Here is a 17,707-nt window from a genome sequence, read left to right as displayed (position 1 = left end):
GAATAATACCCCTTTCCCTGTTGTAGGAGGGGTACCTTGATTATCACCTGCTGGGAATACAGCTTGTGAATGGCTTCCAAAACTGCCTCCCTGTCGGAGGGAGACTTTGGTAGAGCAGACTTCAGGAACCGGCGAGGAGGAAACGCCTCGAAATCCAGTTTTTACCCCTGCGATACTACCTGCAGAATCCAGGGGTCCACTTGCGAGTGAGCCCACTGCGCGTTGAAATTCATGAGACGGGCCCCCACCGTGCCTGAGTCTGCTTGTAAAACCCCAGCGTCATGCTGAAGACTTGGCAGAAGCAGGGGAGGGCTTCTGCTCCTGGGAAGCGGCTGCATGGTGCAGTCTTTTTCCTCTTCCTCTGCCCCGGGGCAGAAATGAGTGGCCTTTTGCTCGCTTGTACTTATGGGAACGAAAGGACTGAGTTTGAAAAGACGGTGTCTTTTTCTGCTGATGTGAGGTGACCTGGGGTAAAAAGGTGGACTTTCCAGCCGTTGCCGTGGCCACCAGGTCCGATAGACCGGCCCCAAATAACTCCTCCCCTTTATACGGCAATACTTCCATATGTCGTTTGGAATCCGCATCCCCTGACCACTGTCGCGTCCATAAGGCTCTTCTGGCAGAAATGGACATAGCACTTACTCTTGATGCCAGGGTGCAAATATCCCTCTGTGCATCACCCATATATAGTAATGCATCCTTCAAATGCTCTATAGTTAACAATATATTGTCCCTGTCCAGGGTATCAATATTTTCAGTCAGGGAATCCGACCACGCGACTCCAGCACTGCACATCCAGGCTGAAGCGATTGCTGGTCGCAGTATAACACCAGTATGTGTGTATTTTCCAGCCTTCTATCAGCTGGTTCTTTGAGGGTGGCTGTATCAGGAGACGGTAACGCTACTTGTTTAGATAAACGTGTGAGCGCTTTATCTACCCTAGGGGGTGTTTCCCAACGCGCCCTAACCTCTGGCGGGAAAGGATATAGTGCCAATAATTTATTAGAAATTAGCAGTTTTTTGTCGGGGGAAACCCACGCTTTATCACACACCTCATTTAATTCGTCTGACTCAGGAAAAACTATTGGTAGTTTTTTCACACCCCACATAATACCCTTGTTTGTGGTACTTGTAGTGTCAGAAATGTTCAATGCCTACTTCATTGCCGTGATCATGTAACGTGTGGCCCTACTGGACATTACGTTTGTCTCCTCACCGTCGACACTAGACTCAGTATCTGTGTCTGGGTCTGTGTCGACCCACTGAGGTAACGGGCGTTTTAGGGCCCCTGACGGTGTCTGAGACGCCTGGACAGGCACTAATTGATTTGCCGGCTGTCTCATGTCGTCAACAGTTTTTTGCAAAGTGCTGACATTGTCACGTAATTCTTTAAATACGATCATCCAGTTAGGTGTCGACTCCCTAGGGGGTGACATCACTAACCCAGGCAATTGCTCCGCCTCCACATCATTTTCCTCCTCATACATGTCGACACACACGTACCGACACACAGCACACACACAGGGAATGCTCTGATAGAGGACAGGACCCCACTAGCCCTTTGGAGAGACAGAGGGAGAGTTTGCCAGCACACACCAAGCGCTATATATATACAGGGATAACCTTATATAAGTGTTATTCCCTTTATAGCTGCTGTTTTTATTATTAGCTGCCAATAGTGCCCCCCCTTCTCTTTTTTACCCTGATTCTGTAGCAGGTCTGCAGGGGAGAGTCAGGGAGCCGTCCTTCCAGCGGAGCTGTGAGGGAAAATGGCGCTTGTGTGCTGAGGAGATAGGCTCCGCCCCTTCACGACGTCCTTATCTCCCGCTCTTTTCTGGAAAAATGGCAGGGGTTAAATACATCCATATAGCCCAAGAGCTATATGTGATGTATTTCTTTTTGCCAACCTAAGGTATTTCTGTTATATTGCGTCTCAGGGCGCTCCCCCCCCCAGCGCCCTGCACCCTCAGTGACCGGAGTGTGAAGTGTGCTGAGAGCAATGGCGCACAGCTGCGGTGCTGTGCGCTACCTTAGTTGAAGACAGGACCGTCTTCTGCCGCCGATTTCACCGGACCTCTTCGCTCTTCTGGCTCTGTAAGGGGGCCGGCGGCGCGGCTCCGGGACCCATCCAGGCTGAACCTGTGATCGTCCCTCTGGAGCTAATGTCCAGTAGCCTAAGAAGCCCAATCCACTCTGCACGCAGGTGAGTTCGCTTCTTCTCCCCTTAGTCCCACGATGCAGTGAGCCTGTTGCCAGCAGGACTCACTGAAAATAAAAAACCTAAATTAAACTTTTACTCTAAGCAGCTCAGGAGAGCCACCTAGCATGCACCCTTCTCGTTCGGGCACAAAAATCTAACTGAGGCTTGGAGGAGGGTCATAGGGGGAGGAGCCAGTGCACACCACCTGATCCTAAAGCTTTTATTCTTGTGCCCTGTCTCCTGCGGAGCCGCTATTCCCCATGGTCCTTACGGAGTCCCAGCATCCACTAGGACGTTAGAGAAATACCCAGTACTTCGAAGATTCCCTCTGGCATTTTTCCAGGGGCAACATTACGCAAGTTTGGTTATTATGAACAGGTCACATCGGGGGTTAGTCAATGGACGTCCTCTTTTCCCTCATTGACATGTGAAGATTTGCTTAAGAATCTCATCAGTTGTAAATTATCGCCTGCAGCGCAATACCAAGAGATGTTCTTGAACTTTTTTCCTTAGTCCTATTTCACACCCCATAGGCAGTATCTGGCAGGGATGACCTCCCATAACTGTTTACGATGCATGTCCCCTTAAGCGGACTTCCTCCATTGTTTCTGGTCTTGTCCTTTGCTACGTTAATTTTGGCTTTCAGTAATAAAAATCTCTTTGGATCATCTCGTCAATTACATTCCACTCAGTGCTGAGTGGGCAATATTCGGGATGGTGCCTACTACACAAAGGATTGACAAGGGGTGGAGGAAATTATTGTTGGATATAAGCGCTGCGCCCAGGAAAGTAATACTACAAAATTGGATCTCTATGTCTCCGCCGTCCTTACAGATGTTTAATAACAAGCTGTTCCATGTTTATAACATGGATTGGATTGAAGCATCACTGCATGAGGAACGCTTGGTTCTGCCTTATTTGATACATGGGAAAGTTATATTTCCACTCCGCCCAGGGAGTTTCAAAACAGCATCGTAATATCTCTTAAAAGTACTATGTGGTGTGAGCAGCAGAGAATCATGGGAGATCTCCCCTTCAACATATGAGGGAGAGATACTTATTGTCTCCCCTTTTGGGTCTGGTTGACATCTTTGGGCTCCTCACTCCCCCTCCCCCCTCCTTATCACTCATTACTGTATAATGTTACTATGAGTGGCAATGCTATTGTTATATCACGTCACGGTATTACGTCCATGATGGCAGTCTACATCCTATCTACTCTGGGAAACAGATGACTAACCTTATAGATTCCTTTATTGCACTGTATCCTATCTCCTGTACTTGCTTTACTGTGCCCTGTGGATGCCTGTTCTTTGCCATATGCATGTATCAATGTAATGTACACATTGTAATGTATCACTGACAATTGTGGTGCTTAATAACATTTATTGGGGGGGGGGGGGGAGGTGCACTACTCCTCATGGGAGATTTTACTCTTGCTCCAGACCCTCATCTTGATAGATCCTCCACTACTGATGAACAGACCAGTGATGTCACCCGTTTCTCAGCTTCCTCACCCTCCCATTATTAGATGAATGTGACCTCTATGATACTTGGAGAATTAGACATCCAGGTGTGCGTGATTACACTTATTACTCTGCTGTACACAAGTCATATTAGAGAATAGACCTTCTTCTAGGTCGTTACAATTGATCCCTCGCATTGATATATTTCTGTACGGGGTGATATTTTGAACTAATTTTTAGATGCCATTTTGTCCATGTGTAACTCCATTTTGTACATGTATGACCTCATTGCTTTATATATGGACTTTTAATTAGGATTAGTGCTTTAGGCACCAATTAGAAAATAAGAATTTACTTACCGATAATTCTATTTCTCGTAGTCCGTAGTGGATGCTGGGAACTCCGTAAGGACCATGGGGAATAGCGGCTCCGCAGGAGACTGGGCACAAAAGTAAAGCTTTAGGACTACCTGGTGTGCACTGGCTCCTCCCCCTATGACCCTCCTCCAAGCCACAGTTAGGATACTGTGCCCGGACGAGCATACACAATAAGGAAGGATTTTGAATCCCGGGTAAGACTCATACCAGCCACACCAATCACACCGTACAACCTGTGATCTGAACCCAGTTAACAGCATGATAACAGAGGAGCCTCTGGAAAGATGGCTCACAACAACAATAACCCGATTTAGTTAACAATAACTATGTACAAGTATTGCAGACAATCCGCACTTGGGATGGGCGCCCAGCATCCACTACGGACTACGAGAAATAGAATTATCGGTAAGTAAATTCTTATTTTCTCTGACATCCTAGTGGATGCTGGGAACTCCGTAAGGACCATGGGGATTATACCATAGCTCCCAAACGGGCGGGAGAGTGCGGATGACTCTGCAGCACCGAATGAGAGAACTCCAGGTCCTCCTCAGCCAGGGTATCAAATTTGTAGAATTTTGCAAACGTGTTTGCCCCTGACCAAGTAGCTGCTCGGCAAAGTTGTAAAGCCGAGACCCCTCGGGCAGCCGCCCAAGATGAGCCCACCTTCCTTGTGGAATGGGCTTTTACAGATTTTGGCTGTGGCAGGCCTGCCACAGAATGTGCAAGCTGAATTGTATTACAAATCCAACGAGCAATAGTCTGCTTAGAAGCAGGAGCACCCAGCTTGTTGGGTGCATACAGAATAAACAGCGAGTCAGATTTTCTGACTCCAGCCGTCCTGGAAACATATATTTTCAGGGCCCTGACTACGTCCAAGAACTTGGAGTCCTCCAAGTCACTAGTAGCCGCAGGTACCACAATAGGTTGGTTCAGATGAAACGCTGAAACCACCTTAGGGAGAAAATGAGGACGAGTCCTCAATTCCGCCCTGTCTGAATGGAAGATCAGATAAGGGCTTTTACAGGATAAAGCCCCAATTCTGACACGCGCCTGGCCGAGGCCAGGGCCAACAGCATGACCACTTTCCATGTGAGATATTTTAACTCCACAGATTCAAGTGGTTCAAACCAATGTGACTTTAGGAACCCCAAAACTACATTGAGATCCCAAGGTGCCACCGGAGGCACAAAAGGAGGCTGTATATGCAGTACCCCTTTTACAAACGTCTGAACTTCAGGAACTGAAGCTAGTTCTTTCTGGAAGAAAATTGACAGGGCCGAAATTTGAACCTTAATGGACCCCAATTTTAGGCCCATAGACACTCCTGTTTGCAGGAAATGCAGGAATCGACCTAGTTGAAATTCCTCCATCGGGGCCTTACTGGCCTCGCACCACGCAACATATTTTCGCCAAATGCGGTGATAATGCTTTGCGGTTACATCCTTCCTGGCTTTGATCAGGGTAGGGATGACTTCATCCGGAATGCCTTTTTCCTTCAGGATCCGGCGTTCAACCGCCCTGCCGTCAAACGCAGCCGCGGTAAGTCTTGGAATAGACAGGGTCCTTGCTGGAGCAGGTCCCTTCTTAGAAGTAGAGGCCACGGGTCCTCCGTGAGCATCTCTTGAAGTTCCGGGTACCAAGTCCTTCTTGGCCAATCCGGAGCCACGAGTATAGTTCTTACTCCCCTCCGTCTTATAATTCTCAGTACTTTTGGTATGAGAGGAAGAGGAGGGAACACATACACTGACTTGTACACCCACGGTGTTACCAGAGCGTCCACAGCTATTACCTGAGGGTCCCTTGACCTGGCGCAATACCTGTCCAATTTTTTGTTTAGGCGGGACGCCATCATGTCCACCTTTGGTTTTTCCCAACGGTTTACAATCATGTGGAAGACTTCTGCTGAGGAAGTCTGCTTCCCAGTTGTCCACTCCCGGAATGAACACTGCTGACAATGCTATCACATGATTTTCCGCCCAGCGAAAAATCCTTGCAGCTTCTGCCATTGCCCTCCTGCTTCTTATGCCGCCCTGTCTGTCTACGTGGGCGACTGCCGTGATGTTGTCCGACTGGATCAGCACCGGCTGACCTTGAAGCAGAGGTCTTGCTTGGCTTAGGGCATTGTAAATGGCCCTTAGCTCCAAGATATTTATGTGAAGTTATGTCTCCAGGCTTGACCACAAGCCCTGGAAATTTCTTCCCTGTGTGACTGCTCCCCAGCCTCGCAGGCTGGCATCCGTGGTCACCAGGACCCAGTTCTGAATGCCAAATCTGCGGCCCTCTAGAAGATGAGCACTCTGCAACCACCACAGGAGAGACACCCTTGTCTTTGGTGACAGGGTTATCCGCTGATGCATCTGAAGATGCGATCCGGACCATTTGTCCAGCAGGTCCCACTGGAAAGTTCTTGCGTGGAATCTGCCGAATGGAATTGCTTCGTAGGAAGCCACCATTTTTCCCAGGACCCTTGTGCACTGATGCACTGACACTTGGCCTGGTTTTAGGAGGTTTCTGACTAGTTCGGATAACTCCCTGGCTTTCTCCTCCTGGAGAAACACCTTTTTCTGGAGTGTGTCCAGGATCATCCCTAGGAATAGAAGACGTGTCGTCGGGATCAGCTGCGATTTTGGAAAATTGAGAATCCAACCGTGCTGCCGCAACACTACTTGAGATAGTGCTACCCCGACTACCAACTGTTCCCTGGATCTTGCCCTTATCAGGAGATCGTCCAAGTAAGGGATAATTAAAACTCCCTTCCTTCGAAGGAGTATCATCATTTCGGCCATTACTTTGGTAAAGACCCGGGGTGCCGTGGACAAACCAAATGGCAGCGTCTGAAACTGATAGTGACAGTTCTGTACCACAAACCTGAGGTACCCTTGGTGAGAAGGGTAAATTGGGACATGGAGATAAGCATCCTTGATGTCCAGAGACACCATATAATCCCCTTCTTCCAGGTTCGCAATCACCGCTCTGAGTGACTCCATCTTGAATTTGAACCTTTGTATGTAAGTGTTCAAGGATTTCAGATTTAAATTAGGTCTCACCGAGCCGTCCGGCTTCGGTACCACAAACAGCGTGGAATAATACCCCTTTCCCTGTTGTAGGAGGGGTACCTTGATTATCACCTGCTGGGAATACAGCTTGTGAATGGCTTCCAATACCGCCTCCCTGTCGGAGGGAGACGTCGGTAAAGCAGACTTTAGGAAACGGCGAAGGGGAGACGTCTCGAATTCCAATTTGTACCCCTGAGATACCACCTGAAGGATCCAGGGGTCCACCTGTGAGTGAGCCCACTGCACGCTGAAATTTTTGAGACGGGCCCCCACCGTGCCTGAGTCCGCTTGTAAAGCCCCAGCGTCATGCTGAGGACTTGGCAGAAAACGGGAGAGGGCTTCTGTTCCTGGGAACTGGCTGTTTGCTGCAGCCTTTTTCCTCTCCCTCTGCCACGGGGCAGAAATGAGGAGCCTTTTGCCCGCTTGCCCTTATGGGGCCGAAAGGACTGCGCCTGATAATACGGCGTCTTCTTATGTTGAGAGGCTACCTGGGGTAAAAATGTGGATTTCCCAGCCGTTGCCGTGGCCACCAGGTCTGTTAGACCTACCCCAAATAACTCCTCCCTTTTATAAGGCGATACTTCCATATGCCTTTTGGAATCAGCATCACCTGACCACTGTCTTGTCCATAACCCTCTTCTGGCAGAAATGGACAGCGCACTTACTCTTGATGCCAGTCGGCAAATATCCCTCTGTGCATCACGCATATATAGAAATGCATCTTTTAAATGCTCTATAGTCAGTAATATACTGTCCCTATCTAGGGTATCAATATTGTCAGTCAGGGAATCCGACCAAGCCACCCCAGCACTGCACATCCAGGCTGAGGCGATTGCTGGTCGCAGTATCACACCCGTGTGAGTGTATATACATTTTAGGATATTTTCCTGCTTTCTGTCAGCAGGTTCCTTAAGGGCGGCCGTATCCGGGGACGGTAGTGCCACCTGTTTAGACAAGCGTGTGAGCGCTTTATCCACCCTAGGAGGTGTTTCCCAACGTGCCCTATCCTCTGGTGGGAAGGGGTATGATGCCAATAACTTTTTAGGAATTAACAGTTTTTATCGGGGGAAACCCACGCATCATCACACACTTCATATAATTCCTCAGATGCAGGAAAAACTACAGGCAGTTTTTTCTCACCCAACATAATACCCTTTTTAGTGGTACTGGTATTATCAGAAATATGTAAAACATTTTCCATAGCCTCAATCATGTAACGTGTGGCCCTACTGGAAGTCACATTCGTCTCTTAATCGTCGACACTGGAGTCAGTATCCGTGTCGGCGTCTGTATCTGCCATCTGAGGTAACGGGCGTTTTAGAGCCCCTGATGGCTTTTGAGACTCCTGGACAGGCACAGGCTGACTAGCCGGCTGTCTCATGTCATCAATCTTTTGTAAAGAGCTGACACTGTCACGTAATTCCTTCCATAAGCTCAGCCACTCAGGTGTCGACTCCCTAGGGGGTGACATCTCCATTACAGGCAATTGCTCCGCCTCCACACCATTTTCCTCCTCATACATGTCGACACAATCATACCGACACACAGCACACACACAGGGAATGCTCTGATAGAGGACAGGACCCCACTAGCCCTTTGGGGAGACAGAGGGAGAGTATGCCAGCACACACCAGAGCGCTATATATATATATATATATATATATATATATATATACAGGGATAACCTTATAGAAGTGTTTTTCCCCTTATAGCTGCTGTTTTATTAATACTGCACCTAATTAGTGCCCCCCTCTCTTTTTTAACCCCTTTCTGTAGTGTAGTAACTGCAGGGGAGAGCCAGGAAGCTTCCCTCCAACGGAGCTGTGAGAGAAAATGGCGCCAGTGTGCTGAGGAGATAGGCTCCGCCCCTTTTTTCGCTGAGTTTTCTCACGCATTTTTATGGATTCTGGCAGGGGTTAAAATACATCCATATAGCCCTGGGGGTTATATGTGATGTATGTTTGCCAGCCAAGGTGTTTTTATTGCTGCTCAGGGCGCCCCCCCCCAACGCCCTGCACCCTCAGTGACCGCAGTGTGAGGTGTGTATGAGGAGCAATGGCGCACAGCTGCAGTGCTGTGCGCTACCTTGGTGAAGACTGATGTCTTCTGCCGCCGATTTTCCGGACCTCTTCTTGCTTCTGGCTCTGTAAGGGGGCCGGCGGCGCGGCTCTGGGACCGGACTCCGAGGCTGGGCCTGTGTTCGGTCCCTCTGGAGCTAATGGTGTCCAGTAGCCAAGAAGCCCAAGCAAGCAGGCAGGTTCGCTTCTTCTCCCCTTAGTCCCTCGATGCAGTGAGCCTGTTGCCAGCAGGTCTCACTGAAAATAAAAAACCTAAAACTAAACTTTCACTAAGAAGCTCAGGAGAGCCCCTAGTGTGCACCCTTCTCGGCCGGGCACAAAAATCTAACTGAGGCTTGGAGGAGGGTCATAGGGGGAGGAGCCAGTGCACACCAGGTAGTCCTAAAGCTTTACTTTTGTGCCCAGTCTCCTGCGGAGCCGCTATTCCCCATGGTCCTTACGGAGTTCCCAGCATCCACTAGGACGTCAGAGAAATATAGATCCACAGCTGTCTTTCACCTTTGACCTAGTGTGAAGGACATAGGGGATTATTCAGACCCGATCGCTCGCAGACGAGCGAAGGCCGTCGTAGCCTAGCGATCGCCTCTGAGGCAGAGGCGGTCGCTGGGCAGAAGGGGGCTGGACGGCAGCGTCAAGCCGCCGTTTAGGGAGGGCACGGTCCAGCCAACACAGGCGACGCAGGACCGTTGGGAGGCAGGCCGCGGCAGCTGCATGCCGTCACACGCAGCCGCTGCGACCCAGGGCAGCGAAGTGGTTCTCCCGGCCAGCCGCAGGAGCTGCGCTGGCCGGGGGTAACTCCTGAGATGCAAAAGCATCGCCGCTGTGCGATGCTTTCGCATTTCTGTGGGGGGCCGGCACTGACGCCGCCGTCCAGCCCCCTTCTGCCCAGCGAACGTCTCTGCCTCAGACACTTACACATAGCAGGTTAGTTCCGATTGAAGCGGATTCTGTCTGCAGCGGATACAGACTTCTATAATATAAAGATAATATAGAACTACTTCGTGTGCAAAGACAGCAGCTGTAAAATGTTACTCTCCCAGGAGCTCCCTAAAGGATTGTGTCAAATAACTGATCCAATTGGATTTTTCATGTTTTAAATTGTATATGTATATTAAACAGTATTACACTATATGAAATTTTCTTCACATGTTTATGTAATATCACGTCCTGGGATAAGAAGTATCATTGGACTGAAGTGAAAAAAGAACAAAGAAAGAGATACGGATAGCGCTAGTTAAGTGTACTCCCCGTTTTTTGTTTGATTCACAGACTTCTATAAACCCACCTCAGTTTAACAAATTCAGACAGAGTTATTAAAGAGGGACCCTGAGGGCGACTGAACTATATTGTTTAAACTATATAATCGATGACCATCATCTGGGACAGATCTTATAACATCTGAGATAAGAGCTGAGTATAATAATTTGTTCTTGCTATTACTGTAACTGAGTATAACTTGTTATTTGCAGGTTTTAATTGTTGTAACTTAAATAAATAAATGTTTATCCTTTATAATATGTCCTGTGTCAGTCTCCATATTTATCACATTGTATCCCAGAACCTGGTCACTTCAATTTTTCTACAGACAACAATTTCATGGTCTGATGATCCCCCTCTGATAAGGTCCTGGTCGCCTTTTCCCGCTACTCCTCCTTTACCACCTTGGAGATTGCAGGATTATATATTAATGGATGCAGAAGGTAAACGCTTCTGAAGATACTTCCATTAATAACCATTGGTGTGACCTTAAGGCCATGGATCAGAAGCCAGAGAAGGCCGTCATCCAAGTGCCAGGGGACAGGTAATCAGCAGGGAAGGTGCAGGATTCTGAATGCAGGTTCCCATAGACAAGATCAATAAATGTATTATGGTGGTCATTCCGAGTCGTTCGCTCTGTAAATTTCATCGCATCGCAACGATTTTCCGCTTAGTGTGCATGTGCAATGTCCGCACTGCGACTGCGCCAAGTAATTTTGCTATGAAGTTAGTATTTTTACTCACGGCTTTTTCATCGCTCAGGCGATCGTAGTGTGATTGACAGGAAATGGGTGTTACTGGGCGGAAACAGGCCGTTTTATGGGCGTGTGGGAAAAAACGCTAACGTTTCCGGAAAAAACGCAGGAGTGGCTGGAGAAACGGGGGAGTGTCTTTGTGACGTCAAACCAGGAACGACAAGCACTAAACTGATCGCAGATGCCGAGTAAGTCTGAAGCTACTCTGAAACTGCTAAGAAGTTTGTAATCGCAATATTGCGAATACATCGTTCACAATTTTAAGAAACTAAGATTCACTCCCAGTAGGCGGCGGCTTAGCGTGTGCAACTCTGCTAAAATCGCCTTGCGAGCGAACAACTCGGAATGACCACCTATATACCTAAGGCGATGGTAGCAAGACTCAGATGCTGCCAACTCAGTAACAGGAGCCGCTCATTAGCCAATTCCCTGAGGCCGGATGTTACAGGAGCATGTGTATACATGACAGGGGCTGCGCCAGATATTTCCTAAGCATTGTGTCACGTGGCATGAGGAACCCCGAGCCTGTGCCCCAGCAAGTACCCGCACCATGCCACAAATAATACACATCCATAGCGTACATAATATAGCATGTAATACCATAGGCAGAGGTACTGCTAGCACACAGTATGGCTGCTGGTGACACACAGTGACATGATGTGAGGGGAGAGCAGGAGTATAATAGGGGCTGATGGCTCCTGATGTATGAGATACACCAGAGAGTGTGGGGAGGAGACTGGTCAGATCTCTGGGCTGGTAATACACAGTGACATGATGTGAGGGGGACAGCAGGAGTATAATAGGGGCTGATGGCTCCTGATGTATGAGATACACCAGAGAGTGTGGGGAGGAGACTGGTCGGATCTCTGGGCTGGTAACACACAGTGACATGATGAGAGGGGGAGAGTAGGAGTATAATAGGGGCTGATGGCTCCTGATGTATGAGATACACCAGAGAGTGTGGGGAGGAGACTGGTCGGATCTCTGGGCTGGTAACAGTGACATGATGTGAGGGGAGAGCAGGAGTATAATAGGGGCTGATAGTTCCTGAGTTCCCCATAGATACATTTCCCTCATTAGTTTGTACTGACAGAGGAGGGTGTAGGATAAGAGATTGCTGTAGTGACTGAGAAAGGAGAATATGTGACTCTTATCTGTAAAAAGTGTTTATTACTCACCTGTCCTGATGTCTGTAGGGATGTCCTCCTCCTTACACTGCTGATCACCCCTCACATACGTCTTTTCTTCTCCCTCTATATCTTCTGCCTTCATATCAGTCACATACGTCTCTTCTTCTCTGTCTATATCATTTATCTTCATATCAGTCAGCTGTTCCCTCTAAATAGATCAGAGAATATAAAGTGTAATGCCTAATGCCTGATGTTATTACTTGAGAGGAAATAGTATAATATCAGTGTATGAGACACACACAGCTGCTCTGCACATCATATAACTTTGCATCTGGACAAACCATGCTGCACTACAAGGGGGCACATACATTTATTGTCATTGCATGCAGGTTAAATACTGGCTGCTTTGACACGAAGCCCAACAAGAACTGGGTAGTTTTATTCTTACAGAGTAAATGAGATTTGACATTGGACCCGCTCCTCCCAGATCTGCCCCCTGCACTGCAGCACGGTGTCACCTACTTGCTCTTATTTGCTTCACTCCCACCTCAGTATCAGCCGAGTGACAGTCACTTTGGTATATTGGGAGACCCTAAATCCCACCTACCTGATCCTCCTGTGGGGTCCTGTGATTCTGCTCTGTACAATCCTGGGAATACAGAGGACGGGGACATCTCTCTGGGGTATCTCTGTTACTGGGCCCATCTGTAGGAGACACACAGTGACTGAGTACAGTGTATATATGTGATAGTCAGGTGATGTGTGTATATAGAGGCCCCCATACCTGCTCTCCCCTGTACAATACATGACAGTCTCCTCTTACCCAGTGATGTGAGGGGCCGGTGATTCTCCATCATCACGTCCTTGTACAGACCCCTGTGTTCCTCTATATAATCCCCCTCCTGCATGGAGACATAGACAGTGACATCCTGACACCTTACATAAACATGACACACAGTAATACAGTCGTCATCCAGACACGTCCCCTGGTGTTACTGTATAATGTACCATTCCCAGCAGTCACCTCTCCAGTCATCACCCAGACACATCCCCTGGTGTTACTGTATAATGTCCCATTCCCAGCAGTCACCTCTCCAGTCATCACCCAGACACGTCCCCTGGTGTTACTGTATAATGTCCCATTCCCAGCAGTCACCTCTCCAGCAATCACCCAGACACGTCCCCTGGTGTTACTGTATAATGCCCCATTCCCAGCAGTCACCTCTCCAGTCATCACCCAGACACATCCCCTGGTGTTACTGTATAATGTCCCATTCCCAGCAGTCACCTCTCCAGTCATCACCCAAACACATCCCCTGGTGTTACTGTATAATGTCCCATTTCCAGCAGTCACCTCTCCAGTCATCACCCAGACACATCCCCTGGTGTTACTGTATAATGTCCCATTCCCAGCAGTCACCTCTCCAGTCATCACCCAGACACATCCCCTGGTGTTACTGTATAATGTCCCATTCCCAGCAGTCACCTCTCCAGTCATCACCCAGACACATCCCCTGGTATTACTGTATAATGTCCCATTCCCAGCAGTCACCTCTCCAGTCATCACCCAGACACATCCCCTGGTATTACTGTATAATGTCCCATTCCCAGCAGTCACCTCTATAGTCATTGCCAAGACACATCCCTGGTGTTACTGTATAATGCCCCATTCCCAGCAGTCACCTCTCCAGTCATCGCCCAGACACATCCCCTGGTGTTACTGTATAATGTCCCATTTCCAGCAGTCACCTCTCCAGTCATCACCCAGACACATCCCCTGGTATTACTGTATAATGTCCCATTCCCAGCAGTCACCTCTCCAGTCAGCAGCTGAATGATTTTGTTGGCGAGTTTCAGGATCTTCTGGTCATTGTGTCTCTCATGTATTAGTGAGTGAGGTAGAGGAACTGTGATGGGGCTCTGGGTCCTCCTCAGTCCTCCTGACACACAGAGATGGCTGATGGGTGACTCACACTCATTGGATGTCTTCTTCACTACTGTGTAACCCTGTGGATTGTAAAGTACACAATCATTGTATACATTTCACAATCCCCTCACCTCCCCAGTCATGTCCCTGTATTATTACTACAGATATAAGTGACGTCACTGTGACACTCCCAGATCCCCTCACCTCCCCAGTCATGTCCCTGTATTATTAGTATAGATATAAGTGATGTCACTGTGACACTCCCAGATCCTCTCACCTCCCCAGTCATGTCTCTGTATTATTACTATAGATATAAGTGATGTCACTGTGACACTCCTAGATCCCCTTACCTCCCCAGTCATGTCCCTGTATTATTACTATAGATATAAGTGATGTCACTGTGACACTCCCAGATCCCCTCACCTCCCCAGTCATGTCCCTGTATTATTACTATAGATATAAGTGATGATAATGTGACATTCCCAGATCCCCTCACCTCCCCAGTCAGCAGGTAGAGGATTTCCAGAGTGAGATTTATTATCAAATCAGTCTTGTGATTCTTGTCCTTTTCCATTCTGAGTGCTCCTTGTAATAACACCTCTCGCTCCTCACAGCTGGATTGTCTAGGAATAAATATAATACACATCACATAGAACACATGTAACAGTCATATATGTAACATTGAGTGACCATTAAGTCTTCCATCCCCCCTAAGCTGTAGAGCTCTGGTGTCTATCAGAGGATTCTCTTGTTACAAAGCGAGTACCTAAACCCTCTCACCCCAACCAGCGCTGCTGATTCACTGTCTTGCACATAACAGCTGACCAGTCACGTCAGGATTTTCCTGTAGCTGCAGTCCAGAACAACAAGGGTGCCGCCATCTTGACAAAAGTGAGCTGAGCGCTCCCAGACATCCACAGCGTCCCAATGCTGTACACGACTCACACGTCCAATCCAATGCTAGCTCTACCAACCTAAACTGCTCATTGTCACCTGTACGTTGCCAGTAGAATAAGTCTCCTAGGACTCCTGGTCCCCTGTGGCAGAAGCAGATCCCGGCTAATGAGCTCCGACCTCTCCATTCATTTACCTGAGTGCTCTCATTCCTGTGGGCTCAGCCTGCATCAGTACTCATCATTCTGCTGCTAGAGTTACCACCTGCTCCTGCTGTAATCAGCACTTCCATCAACACCAGTGTGCTGTCTGCCTCCTCCAGCACGCTGCCTCCTAACCCTGCACCATCTGAGTACTGAGCCGCTACTGACCGTCCTCGTTATTCTGCTGATATCCAGATACACATGTAATAGTGTGATCACAAGCTGATCCATCAGTACTCATCATTCTGCTGCTAGAGTTACCACCTGCTCCTGCTGTAATCAGTGCTTCCATCAACACCAGTGTGCTGTCTGCCTCCTCCAGCACGCAGCCTCCTAACCCTGCACCACCTGAGTACTGAGCCTCTACTGACCGTCCTCGTTATTCAGCTGCTACCCAGATACACATGTAATAGTGTGATCACAGACTGATCCATCCAGTACACACTGTAGCACTCATTGCACTGTTTACTCTCTCTCCTACTGTACATTCCAAATTGGCCTAACTTAATGAGGAGAAGGACCATTCAACCTCCTTGTTGTGTTTCTAGTAATAGCCAGTCCTGCCCTGCGGCCCCAGCTCGGTGTAAACGACAAACTTAGACCCAGCCTCATTAGAATGCTCAGCGTCATACATAGCAACACTGTATAATGTTACACCAATTCTCCTCTCCTGGCCTGACAACTTATATTTCTCTTACATCCTAGAGGATGCTGGGGTCCACATAAGTACCATGGGGTATAGACTGGTCCACTAGAAGCCACTGGCACTTTAAGAGTTTGAGAGTGTGCGCTGGCTCCTCACTCTATGCCCCTCCTACCAGACTCAGTTTAGAAAATGTGCCTGGAGGAGCCGGTCACAGCTAGGGGAGCTCTACAGAGTTTCCTTAGTAAAGTTATTTTTAAGAGTTTATTATTTTACAGGGAGGTTGTTGGCAACAGCCTCCCTGCATCGTGGGACTAAGGGAGGGGAAGGGGGGGGGGGGGGGAGTAGTGTCCGCCCTGCGGGGTCTGAGCCACTGTCTTCGCTGACAGGACACTGAGCTCCTGAGGGGATCGAACATTCCCCACACAGGGGATCGCTCACCCCGGCAGCATGCCGCCACTCCCTTACAGAGCCAGAAGATCAGTGGTGAGTTAGTCACCGACCGCCCGTGCAAGCGGGGAGCCGGTGAGAAGAGGCGGCAACAAGGTATGTAGCACAGTACTACCCGCGCTCCGGGGGTCAGCAGTACATGGTGCGGCGATGTGAGGGGCACCCTGAGCCAGCACCTACACCCTACACTGACCTCCAAGCCTGTCAGGGTCCCAGGATCGCTGCCAGCATAATTCCTCAGGCCAGTATAATCTCCAGAAGAGCGGGAAGACAGCGCCATTAAAGGGGCGGAGCTTCTACTCAGAGTGGACCCAGCAGCTTTCAGCGTCATTTTCCTGTCCCATCACATCAACTCCAGCTATCTATTACGATACCAGGGGGTTGTAGAAGGGGGGGGGGGGGGGGGCTGTGTATAGACTGTGTAACCTATTAAGGTGCACAGTCCGCACAGGTTTGGGATCTCCCTATACCTTGGAAGTACTGTGTGTGGGTTGGCTCCAATCTCTGTGTCTCTCTTGCCATTCTTGGGGTTGAAAGTCTGTCCTCCACAGTGTGTGTGTGTGTGTGTATGTGTGTGTATGTGGAGTGTCTGTGGTCTCCATTAAGCTATGTCCAGGGACTCTGTGTCATATGCTGCAGAGGTTATATCCTCTCAGGATGATCCCGGTCCATGTAATCAGGATTGCACTGTTTTAGCACAGATACCAGCAAGGGAGCCTGAATGGTTAGCCTCTGTTAAAGCTATGATTTCTCAGATTCTACTAGGGTTGCTCAGAATGAATCTGCAACTCAGGTTCTACAGAACTCTATGGCAGTTTGGTCCGGTTCTGTTACCTCAGGGTTACCCACGGTATGTTCCCACAAACGTGCTCTTGCACAGATTATGCAAGATGACACGGATATGGATTCTGACACGGCAGGCGGTGACGGGGATGTGTTGCGGGGGCGGCATCTCTTGCAAAAGGGGTGCAGTTGATGATAGAGGCCATTAGAGATGTGTTGAATATTGCGGATATAACACCTGAGCAGGTTGAGGTTTACTTCACTGACAATAAGAAAGCCTCGCTAACCTTCCCTGCGTCATAGGAATGAAATGCTATATTTGAGAAAGTATGGGAAAACCCAGAGAAATATTTCTAAATCCCTAGAAGGGTTCTGGTGGCTTTGCCCTTTCTTGAAGATAGGAAAAAATGGTAAAATCCGCCAATAGTTGACACGTTTGTATCCAGACTCTCAAAAAAGGTGGTTTTACCTGTTCCAGGATCTACCGC

At 48.6% G+C, this 17,707-nt stretch overlaps 1 protein-coding gene across 1 annotated transcript in view; it reads right to left on the bottom strand.

The window, feature by feature from the left end:
* The window catches only part of LOC134984089 (uncharacterized), a 128,354-nt gene that overhangs the window by 100,514 nt on the left and 10,133 nt on the right, over positions 1–17,707 (bottom strand). The window contains exons 2-6 of the mRNA XM_063949722.1: positions 14,743–14,869; positions 14,135–14,326; positions 13,143–13,221; positions 12,927–13,024; positions 12,368–12,527 (exon numbers count right to left, since the gene is read on the bottom strand). Of these exons, the coding sequence (XP_063805792.1) occupies positions 12,368–12,527; positions 12,927–13,024; positions 13,143–13,221; positions 14,135–14,326; positions 14,743–14,869 (656 nt within the window). The remainder of the gene's footprint in view (positions 1–12,367; positions 12,528–12,926; positions 13,025–13,142; positions 13,222–14,134; positions 14,327–14,742; positions 14,870–17,707) is intronic.

The sequence above is a fragment of the Pseudophryne corroboree genome (assembly GCF_028390025.1).
Source record: "Pseudophryne corroboree isolate aPseCor3 chromosome 3 unlocalized genomic scaffold, aPseCor3.hap2 SUPER_3_unloc_35, whole genome shotgun sequence".
NCBI classification, from domain to species: Eukaryota; Metazoa; Chordata; class Amphibia; order Anura; family Myobatrachidae; genus Pseudophryne; species Pseudophryne corroboree.
This window is presented reverse-complemented; position numbering and strand designations above follow the sequence as displayed.